Genomic DNA, 24,384 nt, shown 5'->3' with positions numbered 1-24,384 from the left:
TTATACACCAGTATCTTATTTCTGATTTTTTAAGATGATTCTAAGCTTCATGTGGTAATTGGAAGTTCAAATCTCAGCTACTACATTAGACATTGATCAGACATGATGCATAAAGTTGCTTGTTACTTTATCAAGCATGACACTGTCTTGTTGTCACTGTTGGTGGCTGGACAAGATCAAGCAAGGGCATGCGCAAATCTAGAGAAGGGGTCAGGAGGGTCCGGACCCCCCCCCTTAAAATTCCAATTTCTTTAAATTTACATTATAGAATTAACAAAAACATATAACAAAAATTGTATAAAACTCAAATAACCGTCAGACCCTCCCCCCCATAAGAAAAGCATGAAGTTAAGCACCAGTTTACCATACCAGAAGCAGGATTGGTGCAATTCCAATGTCCTTATTACAGGAGTTTCTTCCTTGAATCTAGTGATGTCATTGGGTGAATTATTTTTTTTTGGCCTGGCATCTGTTCAACCAGAATATTAGATGTTTAATTTGTAACTTGATAATCCACCTCAGCTAATTCGATTGTTCTTTGTGTTGCAATAAACCTAAGCATTGAACAGTGTGGGATCTAGTGAGAGGCTAGCATTACAATGCCCTTCATGTCAAATCAGGGCATGGTATATAGCCAGGAGCATGATACGTTATTGTTTATACATTTTATGCCACCTGTTTGTAATAGAACACTACTATACTCCAAGATTTGTTTGGTGCGAAACATTGATGTAGACATTTGATTTCAGCTTGCCTTAGCCATGAATTTCATGTTTACTTTAGTTTATGATCAGGAAAATATTTAGCTCACCTGATTTTAAAGTTCATTATATAGTTTTTGATGACAGCAGTCTTAATTGCTTACATTCTTATATTCTTTTCTTTAACTGCAGAGGCCAATTTTAACTAAAATTATTTCATATTCCCTAGTTATTAAAAGTAATACTCCTCTATTTTGCCCTAAAATGGTTAGTACGTGTCTTGGTGTTTTGAGCTATAATCGAAAGAAAACACCTTATGTTGTTTTGAAATATTTTCTCATTGACATCCTCTTAGCCATATTTGATTAATTTTTCCAGATAGAAAAGAACATTTTTTTGCTGTGTGTACACAGTCTTGGATTGCTACTAAGGTGCTTTTTTTGTTTTAAGAGGTATTGTTTGATAAACAATTCAATAAACCCCTCATTAAAATATGAATATGTTGTTATTGTAATTAGGCTGAAATCAAAGGGACAGAATAAAAATATCAGTATCATTTATACCAATTATTTCCCTAAACTTGAGAATGCATTTCAATCTTGTTGGATAAAGATTAAAAACTTGTTTAACTCATTTAGCTTTACAAAAATCAGGTGTGTTCACAATTTAGTTCATAATCTTACTATAAAATACATTAATACTCATGCAGGTGAGCCTTGTGGCTTGTAGGCCACTTGTTTCTCCTGTCTCTTGATATTAATCCAATATATAGCAGAATAATAAGCTAAGAACAGTACTGGGAATACTGGCATCCATGCAATATTGTTCATTTACCATGCATTGGCAATTCATTAGAGACATCCAATATGAAAGTCTTTATTTTATTTTGTCCTAGCGGGGGCTTTTGCTACAAGACTCAATGTATATTGACTATTTATGGAATAAACATTTGCGAAATTCAATCATAAATTTCTCATTAGGTTAAATAACTTTTTATGGCCTGGAAATTTTTCTGCCCTTGAACTTTGTGCAGTTGTTATAAAGTAGCTTAAAAATCTATTACATTTTTGATGATCCATTCCCCAAAGAATAAAAACAGTAGTGGCCTTTTTGATTTTGCATGACTGTTAAATTTAGAATCCTTGATGAAACAAATAAAGCATATATTACACTCCTGAATTTATTATTAACTGCATCATTATACGGAGTTTAAGCAATAACACAAAAGGCCTTTCCATCTTAGAAACAATGTTTGGTAGTTTGGAAATTAACTTTAAATATAAGCTATTGATTATACAGGTGGAAAATTCCAACTTTGTAGTTTCAGTTTCATTCTTTGCTAGGCAACGTACATTAAACTTAAAGCAATGTGCAGATATTTTGTCTCAGGCAGTGAATTAATATGTCACAAAACATTCATTCATTTTCTCTAATTTTTCAAGAATTAACTGATATAATATGAAAATTGCCAGCATGTTCACACATTTCCTGTCCTATTTTGAAAAACAGAATTGGACAGATTTGCATTATTTATACGTTTCAAATCACTTTGGGGAAAATGAGAGACAGAACCCAATGATGAGTCAATAGACAATGAGTATTATTAGGCCTCTGGCATATGTCTGAAGTGAGGTCTTTGTCCATTCAAGGAAGAAGTCTAGTCTGTCTGCATGATACACATTCACTTTCACCTTGATTTTATGAATTATAAAGGTGCACCAAATCATTGTAGGAGTAAGAGTAAATTGCTAACTCTGGACCTTTAATTTCAGTATATTGAAAAGGTTCCAGGGGGCGCATAAATTGGCAAGGGGCGCTCAATAGAATGAAGACGTTAAAGTCAATTATTATTTTGAAAGTATAAAGAGTAAAAAGTGAAATTCAGGATGGGTTGATTTTTGTCTTTTTTCAAAACAGTGCTTGTAGAAAAAATTATGTAAGAAACGTCAGATAAAAAATTCAGATGAATTTAAAGCTATTTCAGACAACCTGCAAGTTGTCAGAAGCTGACAAGCTGAATGATGCTTTGACTAGAAACGAATGGCAGAATAAAAAAAAAAGAATCTCCTTAAGTTTGCTGCAGAAATTATATGAGCCCAGACTGCAATAATTGGTGGTAATCTCTCTCCTACAATACACCGAGACACAACAATGGCCAGACAGCCATCAACCCATCCCAGCCGCTACAAGATTGAATTGTAAAAGTCCTCCAATTAAGAATAGCATTATTGAGTGAAAGTGTCTTTAAAAGTAGTTATTTTGTGTGGTTTTGATCCATTACTAGGTCCCAAGCGTGTGTCATGTCATTCAAAGAGAAGCCAACTGTTCATGCTACAGTAATTTGGGATTCTAGAGTTACAATTAATAACATATTTGTTCTTTCTCCATTATCGTCCAAAGCTGGACATTTTCACATACATGCCTCTCTGAGCATCATCTTGGCTATTGATAATATTTAGTCTGGTTTTGACCCAAGGTTAACGTGTATTTTCATTGTTGTCTTTAAGCAGTTGTCTTGGTGAATGGTTTTAATCTGAAGATACCAATATGTAAAAAGTACCGGTAGCTATGTGTCAATAGAATCACATGTAAACATATTATTCCTTATAAGGAAAAAAAATGTAACTGAATTGACAATTCATATTTGAAAACATGTAAAAAAAAATTTTGCCATGAAGTTATACTCAGAGACAGCATCTATACGATTTTTCTGGGTATGAAATGATTTGCTTGTCATCACCTTGTCTAGAATTTCTCACACAAGATCCAATGAGTATTAACCATGTGACCTGTCGGAAGGTCTGAAATATGATGTAGACATTTAGACAATCTTCTGGCTGTTGAGATGGTGCAAGATAAGAATTGGGTGATTCTTGTTTTCAACAAAAAGATAAAACTTCAGTGGTGGCAAGTGTGCTTGAAGTACGTTCAGACTTCTCTTCCATTTCAAGTTCACTACATTTCTTTTAAATTATCATGACTTACAATCTCAGCCTAAGAAATTAGCTTGGTGAATGCCAAGAAGTGTATGCTCTGCATTCCAATGTTTTTTCAAATTTTTCAACATAGTTGCAGAAGCTGTATCACTCCTTGACAGAATATTGAAACAGCTAGAAGAGATTTTTTTTTCTGTCTTAGAAATCATTCTGGTTTGTTTAATCATCAGCAGGTTCTGAGAGGGGATATTGTTCTGCAGTGAGTTTGGTGTGACAGAGGTTTGTAAACAATGTTCTATAAATAAGTGTGCCTCATCTTCACGTGGCATCTGCGGTGTTGGCATCGTGTCACAGTAACATTCCTGCTGGCCATGTTTTGTTTGCATTCTTTGATTCTGCTTCATGCTCATGTGACTTGTAATCAATAGCATCTAAGTGTGGAATGTTCAGACAACAGTTTCCTATTTCAAAACACAACATTTTTAATTCCTTACAGTACTTTTTGCAATTTAAGTGTGAATGTAACATTAGCTCACTTTTTTTTAACAGGTTCAGAACATACAAGTGTGTGAAGAAACTCTTTAGATTTATTTCAAACAGTATTATATTGATCAAAGGCCAAGAGACATGTGCCCCCTATTTGCATTCAAAACAAAACACTTGTTTATTTATTATTTGAAGTGTATTTGATTATCAGACATTGATTTCTGAGCTGGTATCTGACCATGCATCACTGATGTTGTTGAATGAGCCATTAGTTAATGGAGTGCAGGAGCAATGTCATATGGCTACCTGAACATTGTCTGCCGTGATCTTATGGTTTATCTGTGATCGCTATTGACAAACTAATGGTAAGCATCTCATTTAATAGTTCAGTTTTTTTCTAATTTGGGCCAACACAGGATGTTTTCCTTGTTTTGAATCCTTGTGACAAACTGCCTATCCCTCCTGACTGTTTTTAGCTCACCTGAGCTGAAAGCTCAAGTGAGCTATTCTGATCACATTTTGTCCGTCGTCCGTCTGTCCGTCTGTCTGTCTGTCCGTCTGTAAACTTTTTACATTTTGAACTTCTTCTCTAAAACTGCTTATCCAATTTCAACCAAATTTGGCACAAAGCATCCTTATGGGAGGGCAAATATAAATTGCAAAAATAAAAGTCCGATCTGTATTCAAAGCGGAGAAAACCTTGAAACTGTAGAAAAAGGGGGGGTGCATTTTTAAAAATCTTCTTCTCAAGAACTACCGAGGCAAATTCAACGTAGTTTAGCATAAATTATCCTTATGGGAAGGAAAATATAAATTGCAAAAATTAAGGGGTAATTTTGTTTCAAATCTAAGTTATTACGAAAATAATAATAAAGGAAAGGCGTGTTTCAATCAGTTTAATAGCATCGGGCTCGGCATCCGATAAAATGGGTAGGCAAGACTTGGCCTGGGCAAAACAAAAGATTGGCAGTTATTAATCTGCCAATCTCATTAAAATTTCAGGATATTTGATAGACTAGTATATTTGTATTCGCTGTAGATATTGCTGCAAAATAATGCGTATTTGGAATTGACGATTGCCGATCTGCCCCGGCATTTATTTTGCCACGGCCCGGGTTTGCATACCCATTTTACCAAGACTCGTATTCCATACTTCTAAAACGAGGTTCTTTGTTTAAAGCAGCCATGACATTATACGAAAAAGGGTCGATCTGACTATGATGAATTTGCTTGTTGTGCAACAGTTCGCGTATGAAGGGAAATTTTGAAACATGAAAAATATATTGGTGCCGATTTTGTGAAGTAAATTGAGGCTAAATATTTCAATGCGTTGACAGTTTTCACACATGACGTTGGTGTTAGCTTGTTCTGATTTTCGTTTCGTTTTCATTATTTATGCTTTATAACCTGGAAACTATCGTCTGTATTTCGTGATTTTTACGTATCAAATCAAACAGAGACTTCGGTAAATCAAACAGTTACGTTAACTGTTTACCTGCGCAAATTAAGCAAAATCTGATGTAGGGGATGAAATACAATTCATTCTATCGGTAATTCGGCATTATCTTTTGCGTAATGGTAGATTAATGCAATAGGTTTTGTTGAGATGCTCGCCATTTTCTCTAGTTTATTCAGTTTAAATAGAGTTTGATATCGCTTACGGAAATATGTAGGTATATACATGTATATATATAATTCATTATACATGTAGTGCATGTTTCTTGTGTTTAATTGTTTACAATTTCTATTTACTAACCATATTTGAGTGTTAAGCTTCGAATTATAAGCAAGATACAGAGATTAGCTCACAATTCTATGTTTGTACACAGATCTTAAAAGCTAAAGATTAAAAAAGTAACAAAAAATTGTCAATATTTATTACGAAAATTTTCAAAATCTGTTCTTCCAGAAACCAACTTATTGAATTGTAAACTTAACCTTTTTAGCTCACCTGAGGATGGGGCCACAATGGGGGGGGGGGGGGGGGGGGGTCGAAGTTTAACAAGTGAATATATAGATTAAATCTTTAGAAATCTTCTTCTCAGAAACTAATCGGCCAGGAAAGCTGAAACTTGTGTGGAAGCATCCTCAGGTAGTGTAGATTCAAAGATGTGAAAAACATGACCCCTGGGGGTAGGGTGGGGCCACAATGGAGGGTCGAAGTTTAACATGTGAATATAAAAAGTAAATCTTTAAAAATCTTCTTCTCAGAAACTAATCGGCCAGGAAAGCTGACACTTGTGTGGATGCATCCTTAGGTAGTGAAGATTCAAATTTGTGAAAATCATGACCCCCAGGGGTAGGGTGGGGCCACAATGGGGGATCGACGTTTTACATAGGAATCCACAGTAAATCTTTAAAAATCTTCTTCTCAGAAACTATTCAGCCAGGAAAGCTGACACTTGTGCGGATGCATCCTCAGGTAGTGTAAATTCAAAGTTGTGAAAATCATGACCCCCGGGGGTAGGGTGGGGCCACAATGGGGGATCGAAGTTTAACATATGATTATATACAGTAAATCTTTAAAAATCTTCTTTTCAGAAACTAATTAGCCAGGAAAGCTAAAACTTGTGTGGAAGCATCCTCAGGTAGTGTTGATTCAAATTTGTGAAAATCATGACCCCTGGGGGTAAGTTTGGGCCACAATGGGAGGTCGATGTTTTACATAGGAATCCACAGTAAATCTTTAAAAATCTTCTTCTCAGAAACTATTCAGCCAGGAAAGCTGACACTTGTGCGGATGCATCCTCAGGTAGTGTAAATTCAAAGTTGTGAAAATAATGATCCCCAGGGGTAGGGTGGGGCGTCAATGGGGGAGGGGGGTGTCAAAGTTTAACAAAGGAATATATAGGGCAAATCTTTAAAAACTAATCAGCCAGATGATTCTTTATAATTGTTAAGACTTTGGCCCCAGGACAATTCTTTGGCCTCACGAGAAGGTTCAGAGTTTGATGTACGTTTATATCCCATATATAAACTATTGTTACGGATCTTTTTTAGAACTGCAATACTCAACATATGATATGGCTATAAAATCATCCTGTTAGAAAAGGGACTAATGATTATAAACATAAGAATATCCAGGGGAAAATGGATTTTATTTATACAGGATTTACATGAATTATTGTACATTGTCCAGATAGTTTGTATTATGACTCCATTGAGCTGATTTTATCATACCTATTGTTCCTCAGGTGAGCGATGTGGCCCATGGGCCTCTTGTTTCTTTGTTTTTAAGCTTTCTTCCAGATTGTCTATTGTTCTTGCTTATAAACTTCTTTTCATCTCTGTTTTGGTAGACCTCCAAGTTTGTCTACTTCATGTTTTTGCTTCCTTCATTAACCAACTGATTTTCTTCTTGTTTTAAAGTGTTTTCTACAACTGTCTGTCCACCAAACAAATTGTCTTTCTATGTCTTGAACCTTAAGTTCCACATCCACAAACTAAAAAGTCTATCACTTTTTACCTATATCCCCCTCCCCTTCCCTTCTGCACCATCTGTTAAATGATGCCAGATAGTGTAAGTCATATGCCTACTGCATTCATGTTCTTGCAAGAATGTGACCTGGAGATTTTTGTGTTTTCAATACCATACTTGAATCACTAGAAAATTGGTACAAATCCGTATTTCTAGTACATGTATATAAAAGGACCTTTTTTGGTATAAATTTCATTTAATTTTACTTAAGAAATATTGTTGCAATCAAATCTTGCTCTTGTTATAGTGGTAAGCGGTTTAAGATTGTTATTGAAAATCTCCTTGTGGCTAAAGGCATTGAAAGGATAAAAAATATCACCGCTCAACAAACATAAAGTATCATGTAGAAAGTTCTCAATTTTTTTAAACCTTCATAGGGGCTTGGAGACATCAACAATAAAGAACATAGTATAAGTCTAACTTTAAAACCCTTCACTAGAATGCTAGGTGACTTCTATGTGTACATACAGTTGAAAGAGGAGATGTAAACAAGAAATAATCAATCAACTGTCACCATTGCAATTGGTAAGAGTTAATAAGGTTCCATGAATTTAAATCAGACTTTGTTCAATAAATTTGTTGTTCAATTGGTCCGAGACTGCACTTTTACTGGTAGACATACGCTGTATTTTGTATATCATATCATACATCATAAATTGTTTTTAATGCAACCCAGACCATTTAATGAATGAAGCAGTACATGTAAATTGATCACATTTAATCACAAAATGAGTACAGAAATCTAGATAATGCATGTAGTTTCTAAAAGCATATATTGTTTTTGGACTCATAGGCTATGACTAAGACATTTCATTTTGTGTATAATTCTTATATATATTGGCTAATGTACAGTGTGAAATTACTTTGATACCAGCTTTGCAAGGCTTCATACATTTTTGTTAGATATAGATGTGATGTATATTGTTTTACATGATTTTATTCAGCTGTTTATCAAATGGCATTTATCATTTGGGTGGGCTAATGTTATCTCTTCTTTGTTTGATAGCAGTCAGATTCAGTGCTCTTACTAGTGGTTCAATTGTGAAGATTTCTCATTCAGATCTATTGTACAAAGTAGTTATATTTTGAAGCTAAATGAAGCTTTCTCAGAAAGTTTTACGTGTTCAAAAAGTGGTCTATAGTTGTGAAATTCTATTGCATAAACATGGCTGAGCTGAGTTCTATAGTTCCAAAAAGTTGTTAGTTCTCAGACAGTTATACATTCCCTGAAAACATCTGTGCATGCATTTTGAATTTTAAACAACCATATGTACATAATCATTATATATTCATTTGCAGTGCTGCAGTAGATCAAAGGCCTTCATTTTGTAGAAATTCTTCATCAAAGAGGAGAGTCAATGGCAACCCTATCCGCAAAATTTTTCTTTCCCCTGGAGAAATCTTGCTGTACAATTAGGGGACAGATGATGCCATATCTCTAGTAGTTTTATCTAACCAGGTCACAACAAACTTTTTATTTTGCTGGACAATACATTAAATTTATTGATTGTACAAGTGTAACCTAGTCTGAGCAATGGCTGTATTTCATGCTAGGTCATCATTAATCAAGTCTTGTAACCATCAGTGTCCCCAAACAGTAATTTGATATGGTCTGGTGTACATGATCAAATTGATTCATGTATAGGTTCCATTTTTTGTATCGATCTTTATGGATCTTAGAAATGAAAATCATCACAAACATCATAACTGTTTCCTGTAGGAAAAATACCCATTGAAGTTCAGAAGCAGATCTTGTTGGTTTTATTTTGAATCATTGTTTGATTTGATACCATATTTAAATTTTAATCCTTACTGGTACTATTTCAGTGGGGTGAATACTGAAGTTAAACCATCTTGCATAAGGTTCTAATCTGTATCCTTGCATTTTTGAAACTCACTGGAAAAAGCCAAGTGCCTAGCAATACTAAATTCACTAACTAGGTCAAGATGTTCATCTGCCTACCTCTTTCTCTCTCTCTCAGTCTCTTCCATGTCTTCTCTATCTATCTCTCTCTCTCACATGTATGGTGGTCTCTTTTTCTCTCTCTCTCTTTCAAAGACAGACACAGTTCTATTGTATGGTGCAGTCTGTCTGTCTGTCTGTCTGTCTCTCTCTCTCTCTCAGAGTGGTATTAATTAGAATCATATATTAAAAGGTGTTTGTATACCAATGCTAAAAAGATATTTATTTAATAACTGTATGTAAAAGTGCATGTCTGACTCTAGGAGTGATTCACATTTTCAAGATATGTGAATGTCAGGTCTTGTGTGGCCATTTGTCAAAGAGACCTTGCTCAGGTGACCGATTTCATACAAAGAAATGTAAAAGTATTACGGTACATACGCATAAATTAATGTGACTCATTCATGGTTTTTGGTAACCAGAATTGTATCTGCACTGAAATGAAGACAAATCTTGGTCATCACTATGAGTCTGATCTGTTGACAGGGTAAACAAACGTGTGGCGTACCGACAAATCCCAGGAGCACTGTACAGAGTGTAGGACCAAACAACGAGACATTCTTTGCACTTTAAGTCAGCTTGTTAAGTGTCAGTTTCGATATATCAGGAAGAAAGGCAATTATGTAACATGCACTTGAAATGGTGGTAGTTCTTTGGATGATTTTGAGAATACATTGGAGTGAAGAAGATTGGGGGAGGGGGTGCTAATCAGACCTCAAAAGGTTGATTAAATTTCAGACAGTTTGATTAGACAAGGAGGCAGACAAAGAGCTCAGAGAGAAAGTTTCCTTATCTTTTTCAATCTCCTGTTATGATGAGAGATAGTTGTGCTTCAGAACAACTTTAAATTCTGCATTATAAAATTATACCCTATAAACAAATCACATCTTGAATTTTTGGACAAGGATGTACCATGCAATGCAATTGTATATATACAAGTGGAGATGAGTCAGTTTTCACATCATCCCAAGTAGCTCTCATGCTAAATTAATGTAAAAGATGCTATAAGAGGAAATATTCTGTCTGTTTTCGTTTTTACAGCATGCGTTTTTAAGCCTTTTGAATTCAGATTAATAATGTGATTATTACGGAGGTAATTTTTTTTTTCTCTTCCAGTGTCATCCAAGACTAGACAGTATTAATTTGAGGGAAGAAACCGCTACCCCTCCATCATCTGCTCAAACGCATCCCATAATTCTCTGAGACTAGTCATTGAATATTGGAGAAAAACGATTCACGCTTTCTGTTGCATCCAGTGTGCTCACTCGTAGGCTTGGCTGGTCTGCGTTAGAGACTTTGGACCCTCCCCCTCTCTCTCTATCTGTGGTTCAAAGGAATGGCTGAATCACCAGAATCCCAACTTCAGGGCCTAGATTTACAAGGTAAGAATGTTCTTTTGGATGAAAAAGGAAAATTTATTCTGTATTATTCAGCTGTTAAAACACACAGAGTCTTTCATGCCATTAACAGGAAAAATTTGATAGAAAATCAATAGTGAAGCAGACACAGTTTGTATTTAGTCTGACTGAGGAATTAACAGAATTCCTGTAAGGTTATTTTGTTCTGACGAGTATATATATGTATTTACAAAATATTAAATAGTGATTTAAAGCAATATACCAATATTCAATGTCAGTAGCTATATTTGTCATTAGTGAGTCTGAAGTGAAAGTATACCTGACTACCAGGTACAAAGTTTAAAAAGGTCTGAAAATTCTCAAGTCAGGTCTGTGCATATTCTCACTGTTAATTACTTGTAGGTGCAGAATGTGTATGGTTTTAGCATATTTTGAACTAAAAATGTCCTATATAAAAGATACAGGTGACAGTTTAGACTCAAGTCACCTGGATTACCTTCACCTCCCCCTGTCACCCCCACCTTACTCAGACATGCTACAAATATCCTCATATCCTCCCAGCATTATGAAAGATTATGAATTGCATGACAGCTAGAATTGTGTGTGTGTCCATGATTTCTGTATCCGGGAGTATTACTAGTATAATTGTCTGAGGCAGTCCACAGAAACTAATCAATACAGACCCATGATATTTCCCTGTGCTCTCGGCTGATTAAAAACTAGCCTTCTGCTACTGTCGAGGATTACAAAAAAAAGATACCAAAGTCATGGATTTCAAAGAAATTTTTTTTAGAGGGAATGCTAAAGCTCACTCTTTAGTTTGATTGTCTGAATGCTCTCTTGACTAAACAACAGAGAGAATTGAGGGCTTATGGATTCCTTATGTTTTGTTTTAATTTTCAATGGTTTATTGGTTTTTCTTGGACTATTTGTTATTTGAATGAAAATTCTCTCAATTATAACCCAGTTTTGAGTATTAAATATTGATGCATTCTATTTATTCATCTATTCAAGAGTATTTACATGTAAGGGATCCCAATTTCCCATGCCAAAGAGATGAACTCTAAGCACAAACTAACAGTGATGGAATTGTATTCAGGGATAATTTATACAGGGGACTTCAGAAAATTTGTAAAATGGACAAGGTGTCAAATTTTGTCATTTCAGTGCCCTAGAGATGTAGTCAGTCAAGCCAAATTGGTATTTTTCATGCAGATTCAGTGGATGGATGGGATCAATAAATGTTGTTTTTCTTATATATGGGAATAATTTCTGACTAGAGATGATACATTTCATGTAAGAAAGGAATGCAGACCTATCAATTTTGCATTGGCATGCACAGGAGTCAAACATTTATGTTATATTGATTTGTCTTGAACTGCAGCGTATCTCTTCTCTAATGTAAAATGGATATTAGTAGGTTTATCACCTACAGCCATTTCACATATTGATGAAGTTCATCTATTTCTGTTCAAGATTTAATGGTTCATGTCATTTTATTTTATTCATATTCCCCATTGAAATATGAGTAAATGATGTCATACCAGGCTCTCAGTCATTGACTTTTTCTTTCATTTGTTACATTATAAAACTTTAAAAGTCCAAAGTTTTGCAGTTATATCATACATTTCTTATTAGATTTTTGACTGCATGGTCTTTGAAGGACATGGTCAAAGCAGAGTTGGGGAACTCTCTCTCTCTCTCTCTCTCTCTCTCTCTCTCATAGCTTTTTCTTTTAATCATTTTCACCACAAAGCTTTCTTGGAGCTTCATATCGCAATTGAAGATGAGTGAAATGGACCTCTGGTATTGATTTATATACCTGGTTGCATTTTGTTCTTCCTTCTGTCTATGTAAAAATAGGCAATCCTGATACATATATCATTAGTACTTGAAAAGTCAGATCCTACTGATTTTTGTGGTTATGTGTAAAATTCTGTCATCATTATGGGTTTTTTTAGTTTTAGCCTTATTCCAGTGGAATATTATTATATTGATCCATTTCCCAATATAATCAACCTTTTGATGCTGAAGTAGGAGTTATGTACCCTTTATAAAAGAATATACAGTAAAACACGCTTATAACGAAGTGCAAGGGACGGGTGAATTTGCTTCGTTATAAGCGTAACTCGTTATATCCCTCAAGTTTACAACACATAATAAAGTCATGGGGAATGAAAATTACTTTGTTGTAAGCGTCAATTCATTGTAAGCATGTTCGCTGTAACCATGTTTTACTGTATCTATAGAAAATCTTTGAGTATGTGTTTAAAAATATGTATTATTTATTAAAATTCAATCTTGTAATGATTAAAAAATAATATTTTCATGATCCCAGAAGTTTGATTGGCCATTTACTGTCTTAATTTTCCATGGATTATTAAAAAAGTTAGCACATAAAGGATAGATTGTAACATTATTCAAGATACGTCACTTGGAACTTTAAATTCAGATGCTGCAATCATTTCTCTCTGTTTCTTAAGGGCATCATTGTTTTGCAATGATCATATACTGTACCTGCAATTTCTAATGCTCAACTCATTAAACATGCAGTAGAAATATGTTTAGGGGGTAACTAATGCCACACTAAAGAATTGCAGACTGCATCAAAATTATTGATCGGTTGATTGAAAGGATATTTCATTTAATTAATATCCAGCAAGCCAGGACTTGAGATCAGATCTGTGGAAATCCAAGGAAATGGACTTCCAGCAATGACATTAAGTCACACCATTTGTTCAATTACATCATTTTAGTCTGTGAACGAGGCAGCCATTCAATCGCTGCTGCAATTGCCCTCCATGTTATCACGGATCAATAGAGGTTTAATTTGAAAATGACTTTACACTGATAAGGACAGGGAGAGAACCTGGAACTCATCTTAGTGCAGTGGGTATACCTCTTATTACTCATCGTCTGCTGATGGATGCAGCCACTGGAGGTAGAGACTGTGTGTGTATTGCCTTAGATCTATTGTTCCTGTTTAACTCTCCGACTTTTAATTGAAGTTTTTTCTCTCTCTCTCAAATTTCTGCTCTGTCTCGAAAATTCTTTGGCTTGATGTGTTTCCTCAGCAACTTTTTCAGACATGTTTATCTCTGATGAATATCTTTTGTTTTCTTTCTGAAATATTGTCTTTTTTAAGTGATTAGTTTGGGTAGTGTGGGGTTTTTTGTCTTGAAGGCTATGAAAACACCACCAGGGAAGCTGCAAGCAAAATTTGTTTGAAGAAGACTGAGGGAACTTTGTAAATTTACAATTGCATAATTTTGATGATGTATGCTCTGCAATTTAAGAAAGTACATGTTACCCACATTAAAGCTATTGTGTACACTGTCAAAAGCTTCTGTGGATGACCTTGTACCGGGTATATTGCCACCTTAGAAATTCATTCGATGTAACTGTACATGGGTATGTTTTCAACATTACGGTATATGATAGACTGATTTCTTATCATCATATTGATTCCTCATCATCATATTTGCCTGTTAAAAAAAACATGCAATCTTTCATTTTCATAAGCTAAATGATTATTAAGCACCAGTGCAATCTTTTTGATTATAAAGTTAAGGGTTTCTTAATTTTCTTAATACCTTATTAAGTTGATTCATCTAAGACGCACAGACAGTCATATGATATGGAACTAAATAACTATTAAAAGGTATGTGTTATATAACGTCCTTGTGTTAGAATTAAAATCAAGTGCCAACATGTATTTGCTTTTGACGACAATACCTGGAAAATTTGTTGTTTCTGTGGAAGTAAAACATGGAAAAATGGGATTTCCGATGATATTGAGACAACTTGATTGCTGACACTGACAGCTCTAGGAAGCTATTTGCATGTCAACGCATGGACAACAGATTATGTCAGATGTAAATATGGCGCATATTGATTTATTCTGGGTATTTTTGCAAAAAAAATTTATAATGGATTTAATTGCACCTCTTTTCTAATTTTGTATCTATAAACAACTCTTTAACCATTGTTGACTTCAAGAATAGGAATTCAAATATATTTTTTTACTAAAATTCATTTGAAAATGTCATCTTTTCATGCAAAGTTTTAAAAAAAAAGAGGATTTTGGTAATGGGCTTAAATAAGAAAATTAAGCTATTATGGCTAATGCTAATATTTTAGAATTGTGATTGGATGGGTACATAACAGGTTTGTGTAAAAATCATGATTAATGTAATCAATGGTTATTTTGAGAGACAGGTGTTTGGGATCATCAGTCATTTAATATTCATAAAGACAGGTGGCTGTAGTAGATATATATTACAGTTATTTTAAAAATTCTTGCAAAAAAAATCTTGAATGCATGTTTGTTAACTTAGATTTTATGCAAGAGACAAAATACATCATTATTTAGGAACATTGCAGTTTTGTACATCATTGAAATTAGTTGTTATTTTACAGCTCTAGAAATGATTTTTTATTAAACATCATGCTAAAATGAAATGCATTGATATTTGTAGATAATGTATGCCGGTAGTCTGGTATCATTTAGATAAGACAGATTTGTATTTGGCTGAAACGAACATATTCTGAATGTTTTTTAGACTGATAAAACTAGTAAACTTACCAGTAGATCTCAAAGATCAAATTCTACATTCTTTGATATTTTTTTTCCAGAAAGCATAAGGTCATAAGAATAAGTTTGCAAAAGTTTTCTTTCCGAGGATTTACTTATGTTACTTATTAATTTGCAACTCTCCATTTAATACATTGTATTGTTAAATAACTTTTTTCTTGTATCCTATAATAAATAGTCCATACCAACCTTAAAAAACAGTCAAAAGTTTCTTTCATGTGTACCTATTTGTGCCAGTTTACATTGAATTCTTGAGGCTATTTATCAGTGTTTCAAATTTTTGTTCTATGATGGAATTATGAAATGCGTATGATATTTTTTCAGTATTAGGGTTTGAACAACTGAGAGAAATAGTGAAAAAATACACTGATGCATATATATATGAAAATGCAATGTACTGTATTGCATTGTTGATTGATTTGGATGGACTAAAATTTAAACCCAAACTAAGATACTTGATTAGGACGTAGTTAAACCTCCAGTCAAACACCAATAATGAGTCACATCTTTTTAGGATCCAGCTTTGGGAATGCCCATAATGTAAGAATGCACGGTTTCTGTTTATAAATCTGTCATGCATAAACACTGATGCTTCTTCTGAACAATTTTTAATGGACAATGTTTCCAAAGCCATGATTTTGATTACCTGTCTAACACCTTGTGTAGAGACTACTGATATCTTAATGACATTGTGAGTTGATCTGTGATAATGACAGCCAGACATATTGATCTCACGGATTCCAGACCTGGATAATCATGCTGGGTCTGTTCAAAGGATGACCTCAGATGAGGTCAAGATGGAGGATTTATGCAGATGGCTGAGAGTTTTGGTTGATCTCTCTGAGGTGCTGATGGGATTTAGTTCTAATAGTTCTGTTATTTTATAATGGTCAATATCTTAATGAGTTCAGTAATTAAAGCAGTGTTGGTTAGGGTTAAGAAGGAGATTTTCTATGCTTGCAGTGCAGGAAATTTTAATCAATAAATTGTTCTTAGTATTGCTCCTGCCATATGAATTCTTTGAATATTAATTCCACCATGAACAATAACTTAATGATTGTTAAAATTGTGTTGATTTTTAGCTTATTGGTTGGTTTTAGCCAACCTGAATTACAGATTCATTTAGTCAGCTGTTCTATCCATTGTCAGCATTTAACTTTTCACATTTTCCAATATCTTCTTTGGAATCATTTGGTCAATTCCAACCAAACTTGGCACAGAACATCCTTTGGTAAAGGGCATTATTTACTTTATTACAAATTTGCTGACGTCATTGCATTGTGATGTAACAATTTGATTACATGATTGATATCCAGTGCATATTGATGCAAAAGTGATTAAAAGGGGATATGACAAAGATTTAACGTTGTTAAAATTTACTATTCCCTTATTACTGGTGTTTATAACCTATTTACAGCAGTGTAGACTGATGCACATTGTGGCTGAATGAAATGAATTGCTGTTTCAGGCCTTTGATCTGTGGAACAATTTTCACAATAAACTGATAAAACGCTGCAGAATGATGACATAATGTGCAGCGCAGTCCTTAAGGCTCTAGAAAAATTCCACGTGATGTTTTTTTTGGTTGATGTTTGTGTTTTATTCTCTTCTACTGCTGCACATAACTGCTGTTTTAATGACATTCACTTTCTGCCTCATTCTACATCGATTTTATTGTAGGATATACTGATTTTGAATCTTTATTATAATTCTTAAACTGATGTTCTGGATTTTGTTCACTTGCTGTGTTCTTAAATGAAATGATACTAGAGTAATATTACCCCAGCATCATCAGGAAATACATAATACAAATACAAGGATTGGAATAGCACTTAGGAGGAACATAAGTTGATTGAAACAATGTGCATGAGTTAGGACCCGGTGGCACACTACATGTAAATTTTGTTGTCTGCATAGGGCTGTATAAGTACTCCTGATCAATGAAAATGACATTTTCAGAGAGGACCAGTAAGGGAGTTATTTTCAGCAAAATTTATGCAGAATTCAGTATGAAATTCTTGGTATCACTGTAGCAGTTCATGTATCTTTATACGTATGTTGCTATTTTAATAAGATTTTGGTGCAATTATGAATGGTTTTTCAAACTTTATTTTAAAAGAGATAATTTACTGCATGGAAACCCATGATTAAGGGTTAGCTTGCAGTTTGCTTTGTTGCAGTGAGCTCTCAGACACATAAGGATATCTCTTAAAAATCTTAGATAAATTTCAAAAAAGCCAGGAAATTCCCTGAAGGAAGGTGTAAGAATTTTTTTTTCAGTAAAACCCGTCTCCATTAGGGATGGTGTGCACCCTTGGCTAAATTGGAGTTCATCTATGGTTCTCAGCATTACTATTGATTCTATTCTCCCTGCTCATAAAGCTGGTGCCAGAACCAATTTAGCTTTCATCGGATGGGTTTACTACCTTTTTTGTTCAACAGTTTATAATTTGTTGTGTTCTTCAAAAATTGAATGCAGGTCTGAAATAATATTGGTTTTGACATGTTTTTGTCTTATTAAACATGATAAAAATTGACAAGGAATGATTGTTTGAGACAGAAGCAAATATGGATTGACAAGTCGGGTGAATGAAGTTTATTCAGGAGTGATTATTTGGAAAACTGAAAATGACCTAACTCAACCTCAGGGGGTTCAGTTACATGCATTTAATATTTCATAAACATGCAGTACATTCCAATTTACCAAATGAAATGAAAGTACAAATTTGTTTTCCATTTAATTAACTGTTTACAGAACTGAACAGTAGTAATTGCAATTGGCATTTGTGAATTGGATATTACTGGGAGTAATTACATGTATTTGTTCAAGTTGATTTGCTGGCTATTTGAATAATGACAATTTTCTGACCAGTGGTTGAACCTGCAGTCGTCTAATCAAATGTTAGCCAGATTTTTATGGAGGTATTGAACTTCAATCCTAGTGATCAGCGGAGGGAGGCTGAAATGTATTCCTTTTGAGTCTTAATGATAGTGGGATCTGTGATCAGATATTCAATAGGTTCTGTTGCAGCAGCCTCAGAACTTGGACCCTGGTCAATGTCTTTTCCATCTAGAAAAGCATAAAGTTCCTAGAAATCTTGTCTTGACTTGTAATTACATTCAACAGATGATTAAGTTGTTTTTACTTTTCATTTCAGTCGTTTTTTGATAGTAATCCTTCAAAATGTATATAACATTGATTACTTATTTATCTTTTTGTACGTTTGTAATCTTTCAGATGTGAAACAGACCAATGGCATGGAATATATGAATGGTAATGGTGTGAATTCACCGGACAAGATGGATGACTTCGAAGCTCAGTTTCAGAGTGCTCCTGCCAGCAAGATTGCCTCAGTTCTAGACCCCAATGCCAGCCCTTTCGAACCTTTTGGTCAACAAAGTGATCTATCAAACTTGCAAGCAAAAGACCAATCTGTGCCATCTAATGACCTCACCCAACCAGCCAACATGGCCACTGTCCCCGATCAGCAGGCCCCTGATCAACCACCATCCAATGATGGAGTGTTAATAGATTTTGGTGGGAAGGATGAAGCCTCATCCCCTGCTCCTCCTAAAGGTATGACTAATCTAAATCCATTTCTGACTTCTGATGAAATGGATGGAACTACTAACTCTACAAATCCATTTGTTTCAGAGTTGTATGAATGTTCTTCATTGAATAAATCTCGTTTTGAAGGTGAAGGGCAATTAGACCCATTTTCAATGGATGTTGGACAAAAGGACGTTTCAACAATGGAAGGAGGGCAAACTTTAGTGGACAATACTTTACCCCAAGGTATGGGTGTTAATGTTGCAGACTCAATGGATAATTATAACCAAGATCAAGGTGCTTCTGAAATGGAATGTCAATGTGATAATAATGAACCAGAACAAAGTCTTTCGAAAAATGTGGATGATCTTGATCATTCACAAAATATGAACCCTAGTCTTTCTTATGTTCCTCATGATGTGATGGATTCGAATGTTGCTCAAGAGGAGGAAAATGTGCCTATGTCCCATGAGGATCCTACTAACCAGCCTGCATATCAGCATGTTTCATCCCATGACAGAAATGCATTTGACGAACAAATTGTTCCAGGTGTGTGTTCATGCATTGAAGAACCTGAACCAGAGGTTCCACAAGAAGAGGCTGTTGAGGTTGAACAGCATGAAACACCACAGGCTCAGTACAAACACAAGGAAGAATGTGTGGATGAAGAGGATTATGATGATGGCTCTGATGGTGATGATGTCGGAGGAGGTCAATTTGAATATCAAGGAGAAGATGGTGAAGATGATGAAGAAATAGAGGTTTACACGGATGATGGAGACTACAGTGATGAAGATTATGATGATGGCCCTGATAGCTACAGAGCTAGTGAAGAGAGAGAGGTTGTCTCAGATGAAGAGATAAAAGATGACAAAGCAGAGATTATTTTACAACAGGAAGCTTCTACAACTAACACAGAAGCTGCCTCAATTTCTGAACCACAAGTAACTGACCCAAGTTCCAAACATGTTGAAGCAGATGAAATGGGACCAACAGATATCACGACTGAAGAAAATGACAGTGCAAGAAATTCTGAGGAAAGAGAAATGTATGTAGCCGAAGAAGATCAGCGTTTTAGTGAGGAAAGAAATGAGAATGAGAGAATGGGTGAAGAAGCAGAGAGTGATCATTCAAGTGAGGCTGATGAAGATGACATGAACGAAAGAATGAAGTCAGGTAGTGGTTTTGTAGATGAGGTTCAACCTCAAGAGGACAATTCTGTTCAGGAGGGGGGTGTGAATGAAAGTGAGCAAAATGTAGAAGATGAGACCCAGGGTCAGCATGTTGGTGAGAAAGAGTCTAGTAGTATGGATGAGAGGGAAGGTAGTCAGGAACCAGATGTTGAAGCTTCAGCCCCCTTTAATTCCTTTGCTCCCCAAGCTTCTGATGAACAAATTCAATCTCATCAGGAAACAGACAATACCATTGAGTCAGAGAAAATGGGGGAAGAACAATATGTTGAAGATGACGAAATTACAAAAGGGGAGGTGAAAGAGGAAGTGAGTGTGGATGAAATTGTTGTGGAAGAAAAGCCCCTTGAATGCCCACAAGAAAAAGTTCCAGATGTGGTTTTAACCACAACAATGGAACCTCATACTGAGGTAGCAAATGAATGTGTTGGCATGGTTGATATTGGTGAGGGTGAGGAGGGTGAGATAGAAATACAAAGCAATGTGAGTGAGTTTGGGTCTCAGTATGCAGAGATGGGTGATGATAGAATGGATGAGGAGGAAGAGAGTAACTTTAATAGTGGTGAAAATGGGGAGCCAAAGGATGATTATTATCCTGATGAGGGAGAGGAAGATATTGAGAGAGAACAAGATTTTGAGAGGGAAGATGTGAAACAGCAAGAAGTCGAAGACTTAATTGAACAAGAAGAAAGTAGAGAAAGTGAAAATATTCCTGAAGGTGTAGTTTGTTCAGTCGACCAAACTGAAAGCTTGGGCTTTGATGTGAATGAAAAACAAATAGACATGGCTCAACAAAGTGAACTTGAAAACATAAGTCATCGTGTAAATGAGTTTCAAAGTGAAATTGCTGGGACTGCAGACAAACCACCTGATTCAATCAAACTTGCTCAAGAACAAGCAGAACATCAGCCACATAAAGCAGAGACATTTATTGAAAGTGAAGGATCAGACATGGAGGAAAGGTCCATTACCCCAGACCCTGACCAAATGCTTAAGATGGCCTCACCAAGAAGTGAAATCCCCCAAGATGCTTTTGATACAGTGTTCCATACTAAGGAGACAATTTCTGAGACAGAGGAAGAGCAAGGAAAGCCTGAAGAAAAAGAAAGACAAATTCCAGAACAAGCATCAGATTTCATGCCTGGATCACATGTGCAATGTCCGGGGATTGAAATAGCTCCTCCAGTAAATGAAAGTGATATGGAACACATTAAGATGGGTGCTGAGCAAGTTGAAGAAGCTGAATTTCAGAAGAACCAAGAAGATGAAATTGCTCCTACAGCATCTGATGAAGTTGCTCCTACAGCATCTGATGCTATGACAGGCTCCTTGATAATGGATGAAGGACAAACCATTGATGATGCTGAACAAGTTAAAGAAACTGAATTTGACAAGAGCCCAGATGATGAAGTTGATCCACAAATGGATGTCAATGCAATGACTGGCTCTCTAATATTGGATGAAGGACAAACAATTGATGATGCTGAACAAGTTAAAGAAGCTGAATTTCAGAAGAACCAAGAAGATGAAGTTGTTCCACAAATGGATGTCAATGCAATGACTGGCTCTCTAATATTGGATGAAGGACAAACAATTGATGATGCTGAACAAGTTAAAGAAGCTGAATTTGACAAGAGCCCAGATGATGAAGTTGTTCCACAAATGGATGGCAATGCAATGACTGGCTCTCTAATAATGGATGAAGGTCAAACAATTGATGATGCTGGACAGGGTAAAGAGGCTGAATATGATGAGAGCCCAGATGATGAAGTTGCTCCACCAACGGATGGCAATGCAATGACAGGATCTTTAATTATGGATGAAGGACAAACAATTGAGGATGCTGAACCAGTTAAAGTTGCTCAATTTGATGAAAGTCCAGATGATGATATAGCACCACCAATGAGTGGTAGTGCAATGGAGGGCTCTCTAATAATGGATGAAGGACAGACAATTGAAGATCTTCCAGAAGAACACACTTCAGTTATGGAAGGATCTTTTGTTATGGATAAAGGCCAAACTATTGAGGATCTTCCCACAGAACAGACACAATCTGTTATGGAAGGTTCTTTGATAATGGATGATGGTCAAACTGTTGACGAAGTCCCACAACAGGATGTTATGTCAAGGTCTCTGATGGAAGATTCCATTGTGATGGATGAAGGAGAAACTTTCGACAATCAAGAAATCCAAGGTGATAACTCCAGATCCACAATGGAAGACACAAACACATCAGAGGACAGTCAAGCCTCACTGAAAATGAATGTCATGACAGGGTCCATGATGGAAGGATCAATTGTTCTTGATGAAGAAGAAAAATTAGAAGATAGGTTCCCAGAGGATGCCATGTCAAAGTCCATGGTAGAGGAATCTGAAAAGTACAATGAGGGACAAACTTTCGAAGACTCATTAGGGAATGCTCCCGCCGAGTCTCCTTCTGAAAGCTTCAATGAATCTCAAACAGAAGATTCATTGAGGACAACCAGTGTTGGATTTATGGATGATGAGGCTAGTTTACAAAGGCAGACAGCACAAAATATGGTTGAAAATGTTCTGAATGATGCTATTGATAAAGTAGAAAGCATGCAGAAAACCGATGACATTTCTGTTGAAGAATCTTCAATAGACAAAACAGAGAGTGGCATTGAAGAATGCATACCAGACAGATATGAAGAACCACCTCCAGAGGAAATAAAGGATGTGTCAGTTGAGGAACCCATAGAGAAAGTGGAATCTGTGGCTGAAGAAAGTATACCTGAACAAAGAGATTTAAGCATGGAAGAACCACCTTCTATATCTAGAACAGAGGAAAGCGCAACTGAAGACCTTTCAATTGAAAAATTAGAAGAAGTTACTCCTCCTGCTGAACCTGAACAACAAAAAGATGAGGCAGTTCAGAAGATTAAAGAAATGGAAGTAGAAAAGAAACCCCCTCCTAAAAAAGAGGAAAAAACACCACTAAAAGCAAAGTCAGAGGAGGCAAAAAAGAAAGAGAAAGTGTTGAAGGAGACAAAAAATGTTACAAAGGTTGAAAAAGATAAAAAGAATGTTTCAGTCCTAAGTAAAGAACAGAAAAAAGAAGTCATTCAGAAAAAGGAAAAACCAAAACCAAAAGCAAAGGTGCCTGCCAAAACTGAAAGTAAACCAACAAGTGCTAAATCAGAGACTGAAAAAACACCTAAGGATAATAAATACAGTCATATCACAAGCCGATTGACCCAGGAAACTAGTGCTAGTCTTGCTCGTAAAACTGTAAAAAGAACTGAGCTATTACAAGGAAACTCCAAGGTGCCTTCTCCAGAGAAGGCAGACATAGCTAAGCGGAGTCAGTCTGCAACTCGGCAGGCAAGATCCCCACGGAAACCGAAGGAGTTGTCTACAGTGGAAGACAACAAGGATCTGATTTCCCGCTCTAAATCCACCCCAAGACCTGGAGCTCACAGGAGGCAAACCCCCAGTCCAATGCGAGGCCAAATGACCACAACAAGGAACCCAAGACCTACCAAACTTCTACAACCCAAAAAAGGTTTATATTTTGTAAGCTTGTGGCCTGATTAGCACCAAAACATTCTTCCATGCTGCTTATTCATCCACTTAACAAATTAAGACTGGAGTGTGCATCATGGACCATATTTTATAGGACAGTTGAATGAATGGTTCAACCCTGTTTGAACTGTCTTGTAAAATGAAATGCTTTTTTTTCTTCTTTTTGTCGTAGGTATTTTGGTTTAGTTTTCTTTCTGCCTGCATAAATGTGTGATTAGTTTTATTCTTATTTTAAAAAGAAGGAAATGTCATGTGCTTTGATAGAATATCTGGTATGTTGATATGAAAAGGGCGCAATATCTTGCATTAGTAGTTGATTTTATTTCAAAAAAATAACTTGCTTTCATGCAATTTTAATTTTGAAAAAATAAAATTTTGGCCTAGCTTTTGAATGACCTTTTTTTTTTGCTATAGCTGCAATGCTTTTGTTCTGCATGCATTATTGAGTATAAGAGAGAGAACTCCAATACATATTTGATGAGAGATATTGCAGCCTGCCTTTTGAATGGTGTAGTACATATTGTGAATGCTTTTGTTATTTTGAAATTTTATTTCTCTTTCAGTTAACAGTCATTTTATCAT

General features: G+C 35.5%; 1 protein-coding gene across 12 annotated transcripts in view; it reads left to right on the top strand.

Annotated features, from left to right (window-relative positions):
- The window catches only part of LOC128181495 (microtubule-associated protein 2-like), a 57,239-nt gene that overhangs the window by 5,942 nt on the left and 26,913 nt on the right, over positions 1-24,384 (top strand). For 10 of the 12 annotated variants that reach the window (XM_052849935.1, XM_052849941.1, XM_052849920.1 and 7 more), the window contains 3 exons: positions 10,681-10,946; positions 18,755-19,093; positions 19,214-23,782. In XM_052849935.1, the coding sequence (XP_052705895.1) occupies positions 10,901-10,946; positions 18,755-19,093; positions 19,214-23,782 (4,954 nt within the window). In that variant the 5' untranslated portion in view covers positions 10,681-10,900. Of the gene's footprint in view, positions 1-4,199; positions 4,489-10,680; positions 10,947-13,612; positions 13,864-18,754; positions 19,094-19,213; positions 23,783-24,384 lie in introns of those variants that run through there. The other 2 variants (XM_052849949.1, XM_052849965.1) reach the window with 2 other exon arrangements.

Source organism: Crassostrea angulata, chromosome 1, assembly GCF_025612915.1.
Source record: "Crassostrea angulata isolate pt1a10 chromosome 1, ASM2561291v2, whole genome shotgun sequence".
NCBI lineage: Eukaryota > Metazoa > Mollusca > Bivalvia > Ostreida > Ostreidae > Magallana > Magallana angulata.
The sequence above is the reverse complement of the archived record's forward strand: the minus strand, read 5'-3'. Positions and strand labels throughout refer to the sequence as shown.